The sequence below is a fragment of the Capsicum annuum genome, chromosome 4 (genome assembly GCF_002878395.1).
Source record: "Capsicum annuum cultivar UCD-10X-F1 chromosome 4, UCD10Xv1.1, whole genome shotgun sequence".
NCBI classification, from domain to species: Eukaryota; Viridiplantae; Streptophyta; class Magnoliopsida; order Solanales; family Solanaceae; genus Capsicum; species Capsicum annuum.
Genome location: NC_061114.1, coordinates 224304464 through 224315043, shown reverse-complemented (window position 1 = coordinate 224315043; position 10580 = coordinate 224304464). Strand labels below are relative to the sequence as shown.

Below are 10580 nucleotides of genomic sequence, written 5' to 3'. Positions count from 1 at the left end.
TTTCTTGTATTTATACCGAGAAGCACAGAGTAAATAAAACCCAAATATATTTCAAATCCTCAGAAGGGTCTTTTCTCTGCCTACACAATTGAAAAGCACTTGTCACAGTAAATTTACCTGAAGATGTTGGCATCCACCATGGAATATCCCATGGTGACGCCTCCTTACTGATAAAGATATTCTCTTGTACATACTGGGCTATATCATAAGGCAATACATCTATCAACTTCTGAAAATTTCACCTGTCTTCATCCATCAGATGATTAATATCTTCTGATTCGTCCTTTATCTCAAAATCTGATTCTACCACATGGTATAAAGCACCAAGTTTTGTCCAATTATCAAGCCAAATACTTGATGAACCAAATGTAGGCTCCCACCATATTTCTTGTTCCATGGAATCTCTAGCTTCTAGCATTTTCTTCCAAATTTGAGACCCCCTTTTCCATTGGACTAGTGCGGGAATAACCTTTTTGCAATACTTATTCCACATATAATCAGTCCACAATGATCTTGTGGTTCTGAAAGTCCACCAAAGCTTATAATACATGGCTTTGGATATGTCAAAAAGGGATCTAAAACCCAATCCCCCTTTCTCCTTTGGATAACACATTTTATCCCAAGCAATCCAGTGTTTACTTTTACCCTCATCCTTACTACTCCATAAGAATTTATTAAAGATTTTGTGCAGTTCATACAAAATCATCTTTGGAGGAACCACTGCAGACTATAGATATAAAGGAATACTTTGCAAAACACTGCTAATTAGTACGGCCTTGCCACCATATGTTAACAGCTTACCTTTCCAGTTCTGAAGCCTCCATTTCACCTTCCTGATCAATTCATTGTAATATGCTTTCCTTTTCCTAGCAAGAGTGATAGGACAACCTAAGTATGAAAAAGGAAAAGCTCCATGTTGAAAACCTGTGATCAATTTTACCTCATTTTGCAACTCGTTGGCCACTTTTTTGTACATTTGGTATTCTTCACGAATTTTCATCACTTTCTCTAAAGAATACCTATCAGTTGATGTAAATATGATGGTATCATCTGCATAGGTCAAATGATTTATCTCTCTACTCCACTTAGACAAACCATAAACATGATATCTACCATCTTCACAAAGAGAGTTCAGAGCCCTAGATTGAACTTCTGATGTAAGGATGAAGTAGGTGACAAAGGGTCACCCTGTTTAATTCCTCTGGTAGAATGAAAGAAACCATTGGATTTTTCATTTATAATAATGGAATGCCAATTATTGGCCACCAATCTCCAAATCATGTCAATAATCATCTCTGAAAAACCCATCTTTCTCATCACTTTAGTAAGAAACAACCAGGAAACCCTATCATAAGCCTTTGACATGTCCAGTTTTATCACCACATTTGCAGGCTTAACTCTCAATCTTATATCGGATACTATCTCCTGTGTTAATAAAACATTCTCAATAATGTTTCTTCCCTTAATAAAACCTGATTGATTTTTGGAAATCAATTTAGGTAACAATCCCTCTAATCTCTCATGGAACACTTTAGAGATTACTTTGTTAATGAAATTACTGAGATTGATTGGTCTTAAGTCAGTGAATCCTTCAACCACTTCCTTCTTCGGGATAAGAATCAGATTGGTATGAGTAATACTCTTTGGGAGGGTATTACCTTTAAAGAAATCTCTCACCATTTCAAGAACATCATATTTCACTATTTTCCAGGATTGTTGTTAAAATAACCCTGAAAACCCATCTGGCCCACATGCACTGCTTCCATTCAAACCAAAAACTGCCTTGTGAACTTCATCCAAGATTGGGATTTCTATCAAAACACTATTTTCTGCAGCTGTTACCATTTCCGACAAATGGTTTAGAAGATTAAAAATAGAACTTTCCTCCTCTTGACTAAACTGATTCTTGTAGAAACTGACTGTTTCATCTGCAACCTCTTTAGCATCCTCAATCCATTTTTCTTCAACATTCTTGACTCTATTTAGCTGTAGTCTTCTCCTTCTCCCCTTTACCAGACTATGAAAAAATCTTGTGTTTTTATCTCCTTTATCAAACCATGTGATTCCAGCTTTTTGTCTGCAAAATTCCTCTTCAAAATGAAGATATTTCTTAACTTCTGCTTGGGCTTTTTGCAAAACCATCCTATTGACCAAGGATGGATCCTCCTCAAATAAATGTTCCTTTAATTTCATGATTTCTTCCCGAATTTTCAGTTGCTGAAAAATATCACCAAATCTTTGTTTGCTCCAAATTCTCAAGACCTTTTTGAGATTCTTCAACTTATTTTTGAATAGCCAGAAACTATTCCCACTCTCAGTTGTGTGCTAATTTTGAGAGACAACCTACTTGAAAGTTTCATCCTTCACCCAAAAGGCTAAGAACTTGAAAGGCCTTATGATGTTTGAGGTTTCTCTATTCATTGTCAAGAACAAAGGGGCATGATCAGATCCTGTTCTTGACAAATGTTTCACTTCCAAAGTAGGTAACCAATTCAGCATATGAGAGTTGACCAATAATCTATCTATCCTCTCAAAAACACAATCAGCACCTGCTCTACCATTCGACCAAGTAAAAGGACTTCCTTTAAAAAGAATTTCTTCTAAATCACAGGAATTCACACAAAATGCAAAATCCTCCATTTCCTGTAGAGATACTGGTAGTCCACCAATCTTTTCTTCTTCATTTAATATGGTATTAAAATCTCCACCTATCAACCATGGTAGATTAGTATCAGTAATCCTGTAAACATCACTTCACAGATTCAGTGTTTCTAACTCTGTACACTTGGCATATACAATAGTAATCAACATTTTTTCCTGACTGTCCAGAAAAGTAGCTTTTATGGTGACCTGCTGCTCCTCATCATTTATTACTTCCACGTCAATTCCTTCTCTCAGGAAAAACCATATCTTATTATTACTATTTACACCTGCTATACCCATGTTCAACCTTCTTTTATACTTTTGAATTCGACTTCTGTTTTGAAAAGGCTTTATGAGATCTATTAAGAAATATTTATGATGTCTATTAAGCATCTGCAACCTATTAAAAGCTTGCTGAGTGTTAATAGATCTTATATTCCAAAAAATAGCTTTTATAATCATCTATTAAGCTTATTTGTTGTCCCTTTTTTTGAAACCACTATTTTTGGTGTTTGATCTTCTGATTCGATCTGCTTTCTGCTCTTTCTCCTTATCCTTTTTGTTGTTTTGGGTGATAGATCAGCCATTCTATCCACTTGTTCCCGAACAACATCCCTATCTTATTCTTCCTCTAACACCTCATCTGTTGTTATGATTGTCATTGAGTTCTCTGCAATATTTGTTCCCTGTCCATCATCCACCTGGTGTGTCACAATCTCATGGAGTGTTTGTGTTGGACTCTTTTGATGTGGTGTTGCCTCTAAAAGCAATTGACTGTCCTTTCCCTTATTTCCTGAATTTTCAATATGTTTAACAGCCACCTGTAACACATCTGATTCACTCTTCTCTGCCTGTGACTCGGAGATATCATTATGGTCATTCATTACTGCCAAGGCAATTGGTTGAGTAGAGAGTACAATATCTGCACATTCATTTGACTTCTTTGTTACTATTTCACCCATTTCATTCTCTGGTTTCTCATCTTCCTCCATTGTATCACTAGATTTGACACTGTTTTCATTTTCAATTGCTGACATCTTTTCATTGTTGTAATCATGTGTGCTTTTATCACCTTCTTTCCCTGAGGAGCTACTAATATTAGCCTTCTTTGGAGATGTAAAGGTTCTCTCTACCCAATCTCTGGTTGACTCTTCTGTGCTGTCATCATATTTACTTGCCGCATTCTTATTATTATTTGATTTCTACTCATTCTCTTGTACTTGCTCTTCCAGTGCTTCTCCTTTTTCTACAGCTTTATCACTTATCCTTTTTCCATTCTTTTTTGTAAAAAATCTGTTAGTAGGATTCCATCTACTAATAACAGGTCTTCTTTCATCTGTACTTTGTTTTTGCTGCTCAGATGGTTCTGTTTCTCCAGGAAATTCAATCTCCTCCTTCAACTCTGGATGTAACACCCTACAATCGACCTCACTATGACCCTGGAGTTTACATCTTTTACAATATACTGGTAATGAATCGTATTGAATTTTCACTTTCACAATTCTTTTTTCCTTGCTTGATTCATTTTTAATTTCCATGTGAACAAATTTAGGTTTCTCCACTAACAAATCCAGTTGGATCTTCACCCTGGCACAACTTGGGTGAGTTTTGTTCACAGTTGCTAAATCCAGATGGAGAGGCTTTCCCACAGCTGCTGCCAATGAGAACAAAGCTTCTTTGACAAAAAAGGTGGGGAGGAGGTCTGGAAATGAGATCCACACAGTTGTTTGTGAGGTTTCTTTATTTAGTTTGAACTTTGCATCATAAATGAAGGGACGCATCTGATATGAAGCACCATCCTTTGCAGTGATGTAATAAGCATTCTTAGACATAATATTAATGAAATCTTCTTCTAGATCAAATCTCATTAAGATATGTCTATTTCTCAGAAAACCAATCTTACATTCACCTTTAATCCCACACTGCTTAGGGATTAAATCCCTTAATTCTGATAATTCAGGCTAGCCATAAGAGAATTTTCCAACAATAGCGTATTGCAAGTTTTCGATTATGTTCATTCTGTTGACTTCTTGCTCCGTCCATTTGACTACTGGAATTCCATCTATTAGACCTACTTTCTTTATTGGGATGGGATCGACTACAGTCGTTGTCTTTGTAACTTTATTCAAATAACCATTAGGTTTGATGATCGCTGCATAGGAGGTGGCTGGAGGAGAGATGTTTGGAAAGATTGGATTTGAGAGTTGGGATATGTTAGTTGCTGAGGGTAATGGTGGAAAATCAGAATGGTCAGCCAGCGGAGGCGGCTGACCATCTACCGGAATCATGGAGGGATGGTTAATTGGAGGAGTGTTATATATGGCATTTCAAGAAATTTACAACTTTTGGCCACTGTTACCCTTGGATACAGGGAATACCGCAAGAATGGCCACTATTGGTGGATCTACTTCAAAATTATAGACCGGCAGTGAGAACTACCTAGGTTTTTTGGAAATTTCCTAGCAAAAACTGGTTCAAATGTTATTCGGACGGGTCTTCTAAGGGTAATCCTGGTCCAAGTTCAATAGCTTTCTATGTTAGAAACCATGAGGGTGACATACAGATTGCTTTGTGTAAGCAAATAGCAGACACCACTAGTTTATTTTCAGAAGCTCTGTCTATGAAAGAGGGTTGTGATTACTGTTTTGACCACGGTTTTTCATCACTCATTCTAGAAATGGATTCCTTAGCACTCATGAAGATAGTGACAAGAGAATGGGAATGTCCATGGAAAATTGTGATGTTAATCAAGAGAATAAGAAACTACATGAAGGGAGGACAATTGCAGATTACTCATACTCTCAGAGAAGGAAATGCCTTGGCAGATTTTTTAACTAACAAGTGTTTTAGTTTTGCAGGTACACAAGCTTATAAATCATTTGCAGAATTACCACAAGAGGCAAAAGGCATCGCAATCTTAGACAAGCAACAAGTTCCACAATTAAGAATCAAGAGGATGAAGAAAAAAGCTACAGATTAACAACACAGTCGGAATAAAGCATCAAAAGAGAGTACTTCGCATTTAAGGAGAGTTTCATTTAGTGAAAAATAATGCAGCAGCTACAAAAAATTCAAACAGATTTGAGCTCAAACACCCGAAAAACAATAAGTACAGCTTGGAGATAGCTCCAATCGAATTTGAATACACAGCACCTGGTGAGAGTTTTAAGGTGACTTGAGTTGTATTTGGTTCAAAGCAGCTTATTTTTTTTGACTGTTTTGAAGCTCAAGATTAATCTACAGAGAGGAACAACAAGATATCTCAGAAATGATGGAAGATTATTTGATTAGATGTGGTTGTCGAAGACACCGGAACAACAAACAGATTGAAAGGAGATGTGAAGAAGAAGAAGAACAGTACACTTTCCAATTTCCCTGTTTTGCCTTTAGGATTAGAAAGTCTTTTGACTTCCCTAATTTTCTTACTGCAATTGGACTTGGGTCTTGTCTGACCTAAGTATATTTGTACAAGCTTTAACATTTTGATTTAATAAATGGCCCAAAAGGCCGATCTTTGACTTAAAAAGAAAAAAAAAAGTACATTGTTTTCCTTAGGAAATTGCTCAACCAAAAATTGTGTGCACTTGTGTTTTTTTCCGACCACTTAATATTCTTCTTCTCCTCTTAAAAGGATTTTATTGAGTGGAGGGAAGGGTGCTCAGGGAAAAAGAGAAGAAGAAGAACACAATATTTAGCCATCATGGAGAAAATAGACAAAAAAATAGTGGAGAATAAGAACTTCAAGAAAATTGATCATGATGATCATAACGATATGCTTGAGAATATTACTATTTCAGAAGATCAAGGTGGTCTAGGCCACAGCCCTGTTGTTGGGCATGGAGGTGGACCCCCATGATGAAAATGCAGCGGCGAATGTAAAGTGTAGTAATTTATACGGGTTCAGTCAATTTCAGTTTTGATCCGAACTCTACATATGTGCTAAAAAATTCACGAAACAAGTAAAAATATTGAATTCCAAACTCATTACACACTCCTTGATGGTAGTACTAGTATTACTTTCCTTATTGTCGCCTAGTTTAGATATTGGAGTACAATGATTTATATCTATCTGCTGTAAACTGTGTAACATGTAGTTTGTATCTTACGGTATTGGTTTGTGAAGTGTAATTTGTTATATATGTATGTGTAAGCTTTCCTTTTAATTATCTAAACTTCAAACTGTCTATGCAATGAATGAATGAATTAAGCTATTTAAACGAAGATAAATAGTGCATATTTGATCAACAATAAAAAGACTGATGCCTGATGCAGGATTACTTGGACTCTCTGCAATATGTTCACAATTACAATATTATTAAATGACAGAATTTGGTCAAACATCATGAGGATGCATTTTTCCCAAACAGCACACATTACAATTTTCCCCTTGGCTTTCTTGTCCTAGATATGATCTTCTTGGTCCTGTACCGGCCTTTTATACTTGTACCAAGAAGCGCATAGTAAATAGAAACCAAAGTTCAGTATACTGACTCCTGCTAGCGACCAATAGAAGTAGTCGAGCTTGTCTCTGTTCAAGTTGTTATTAGCTAACCAGCCACCACTCAACTTGTTAATTATACTCACAAATACTGCGCTTGTGAAGTAGCCAAATGCCAGTGAAGACCAAGAAATGGCCAGACCCAGTGATTTCATTCCTGATGTGCTCTCAGCATGGAAGAAATCCAACAAACCTACCAACGTAAATATTTCAGCCGCTGAAATTATTATATATTGGTATACAATCCAGAACACACTCATAGGTAATGGACTAGCTGAGTCAACCATGCTATGCTCAATGGCAACTGATTTCCTGCGACTTTCTACAACTGCAGCCACTGCCATAGAAACTGCTGAAAGTACTAGTCCAGCACCTATACGTTGCAGTTGCCGAATCCCAGAAGGGATCCCCGTATATTTTCTTACTGTTGGGACAAATATACGATCATAGACTGGGATCAAGATGAGTTGGAACAATTGAGGAATTACAGGTATTGAAGACGCTGGGATTACAAAGTTTCCGATTTTTCTGTTCATTGTTATGCATTGTTGTATAGTAAAGGTCTGGAGTTGAGCCATACACGTGTTCATGAAGATGGTGCTCAATATAATAGGGAGCATTCTGATTACGATCTTTGTTTCTTCAACTTGTGAGATTGTACAGAGGCTCCATGGTCCATGAGCATTTGATGTAGATGCTTCTTGATTTGTCCTCGGGATGGCTGCCCTGTCCAAAAATCTGTACATATTGGAGGAATTTGGTTAACTGAAGCAATATATCAACGAGAAACTGAAACTAAGAAGGTGTTCTTAAGTACTTGAGTTGATCAGTCCTTTGAAGAATCTCCATTCCATTTTCAGGTTCTCCGCTTCTGATCTCATGTAAATCTTCTTTGTTCTGCGGTAGTGGGAGATTTCTGTTTCTAAAAGCTGCAACAAGGACCTGCGAAATGCGCGTCAGAGGGCTTCCTTTAGGTGCATTGTATCTGTAAAACTGTCTTCCCATGGTCAAGAGCAGGATTGCCAAACCAAGCGCTACGGAACAAACACCAAATGACCAATCCCATCCCTTATTATCACCTATCCAAACTAAAAATATAACTCCTAGCATGGCTCCAATCGTGATGAAGAACAGTAGCCAATTGAAGTAACTTGATAGGTTAGCGGCCTCTTTGGGATTCTTTTCATCAAATTGATCAGCTCCCAAAGATACCAAAGGTGCTTTGACTCCACCGTTTCCAAATGCTATCAGATAAACACCTCCATACAAGATTGCCAATTGACCGCTATCTGCAGATTCACATCGATTCTTTTGGCTTAAAGGTACATCCTTGCAGGGAAATGGCCTCAGTTGGCTGAGGTGTGCTTGCACTGCTAGAAGTGCATATCCCTAAGAATGAAAGAATAATCAAAGTCAAATCTTGATGCTGCATAGACATTTGAAATATCTATTTTTTCGGTTTTCTTGCATAGCCACGACATAAAAATAAAGAGGTACCAAAACCGGAAGGATTCCAAACAGAACACTAGTCTTGAATCTGGAGAAGTAAGTATCTGTGATAAAAGCTCCAAATAATGAGAGCAAGAATGCTGTTCCCATGAAGTTTGTCACAGAATTGGCTGATTTTGTTAAGCTTAAGTTCATATACCCATTGAAGTAAGTCACCAGGCTCACAGCGTTTGAAGCAAACACCATGGCATCAATCCCCACCACAGCTGCATAATCAGATATCAGGATATTAAAACTCCAAAGTCAAGATTAGTGGCGGAGCCAGGAATTCTAACAAGTGGGATTCAAATCTACAACTCAAAGCAAAGTTTGAGCTACCTTAACCACTAGAATAAAATTCAGTGATATAACGCCCAACTGGCTAACCACGATTCGATGAAGGGGCTTCAACTGAATTCCATTCCATGTAAAGGGAGTTGAACAATTAGGGGTTGTTTGGTAGCTAGTAATTAAAGAAGAACCTTATTCATGTATTAATTTATGCTTAAGTTATACAATGTTTGGTAATTACTGGTTTGAAATTTAGAAACCTGCATAACTAATACATGTATAAGTTACGAGGAAATTGATGTATTATCTTATGCGCAGTCGAAGATAGAATAACTAATACTCGCATAACTAATAATTGCATAATTTTAACCAACTACCAAACAACGTACCCCTTAGATACTTTAAAGATGCTTACCATAGACAAAAAGAGTTGCTCTAATTCCCCCCTTGCTTTGAAGTTGCTTTTCTTCTGTCTTGACATTTCTGCATATCCCCTGCAACAAATATCAAATGAAACTATTTATATCTAGCCAAATACTTCTCCGCCCCTGGTCGGGTACAATTTCCTTTTGATTTCTCCCTTTTAGTCGTTACCCAAATTCGCACAAGTGTGTTCAGGTAAAAACTTACACGCATATACACCAAACTAATGTTCTTTACCATGGTTATGTAATTAAATTAAATAAAATACATATTGATTAATCATAATTAAGTAACATGAACTTTAAATTCAAACACATGACATGCATGTCTTGGCTTGGTGTATACACCGCGCATGCGTGTAAGTTTTACCCAGTGTGTCCACACCACCAATCTTACTTGAGTTTTGGAAATACCATTTATATTCATATGCTAAAACTACACAATTACAAAGGCAACTTACCATTTAGATTGTAGCTTCTCTTTTGCAAGCCAAATAGTTAGAAGTGGCAAATACTATTAGACTTGAGAATGAATTATATCTATGTTTTGGCAAACGCAATTAGAGTCTGTTTTAGCTTGTGTCTGGGATATATAAATATAAAATAGACTACTTATACTAATAGAGTTGACTTTTTTCTTTTGGTACACTGGAAAATATTTAGTTAAGTTCTTAAAATCTTTCATCATGTTAGCATTACAACTTGCATCCGCCCAAGTCCCATGGTACAGAAAATTACATTAATTATTTGTGATTTGTTTTAGTGATTCCATCACTCAAAACAACTTTCTTAGGAAGAAGTGGTAGATATTAATAGTTTTCCATGAAAAACCATTGTGATGTAGCTTTCACGAATCAATTCGTTTTGACTTTGTTGAGGGAATCAATTACACGCACTCAACAAAAGTAGTAATAAAAAGAGAATAAGGAAAAAGCAAAACATAAAAAATAAAAAATGAAGTTGAAATATTATATGGGGTCGGGGTGGTTTAGTATGCTGGACAAGTATAAATAGTTTTGAGATAAAATTTAGTATCGCCTTAGTTCTTATTTGGTTACTATTCCAAGTTATACCACAATTAGTAACTATAGTATCAAAATAAGTTATTCTTGCCAAAAATAGTACTGACATTAGTTATCCCCATAAAATTATAAAAATGATAAAAATACTTGTAGGTTCTTCAAACCTTTTTTCTACAATAGATAAGCTGGAAGGTATATATTATTTTTAACACAACG

The 10580-nt window shown here is 36.4% G+C and overlaps 1 protein-coding gene and 1 long non-coding RNA gene across 5 annotated transcripts; one reads left to right on the top strand and one right to left on the bottom strand.

Moving 5' to 3' along the window:
• Positions 1-6197, top strand: LOC124897791. 4 transcript variants are annotated; one of them, XR_007054738.1, is made up of 3 exons: positions 11-2657; positions 4022-4111; positions 4196-6197. It is a non-coding gene; the product is annotated as an uncharacterized LOC124897791 (long non-coding RNA). The 4 variants fall into 4 exon arrangements; XR_007054737.1 differs by having other exon boundaries at positions 4004-4111; XR_007054736.1 differs by having other exon boundaries at positions 1-2657; positions 4022-6197.
• A 682-nt stretch (positions 6198-6879) lies between these two features.
• Positions 6880-10124, bottom strand: LOC124897790 (protein NRT1/ PTR FAMILY 4.5-like). Its single transcript, XM_047411199.1, has 5 exons — positions 9804-10124; positions 9336-9414; positions 8639-8856; positions 7959-8530; positions 6880-7879 (listed from the first exon to the last, which is right to left on the bottom strand). Exons 1-5 carry the CDS (start codon positions 9804-9806, stop codon positions 7045-7047), a joined length of 1707 nt encoding a protein of 568 aa, XP_047267155.1. The 5' UTR covers positions 9807-10124; the 3' UTR covers positions 6880-7044.
• Positions 10125-10580: the final 456 nt, after the last annotated feature.

Excerpts from the sequence above, each read along its gene's own strand:
- LOC124897790 (XM_047411199.1), bottom strand. Across the intron at positions 8,531-8,638 it reads TTGGAATCCTTCCGGTTTTG|GGATATGCACTTCTAGCAGT; the intron begins GTACCTCTTTAT and ends TTTCATTCTTAG. Across the intron at positions 7,880-7,958 it reads CAAAGGACTGATCAACTCAA|ATTTTTGGACAGGGCAGCCA; the intron begins GTACTTAAGAAC and ends CAATATGTACAG.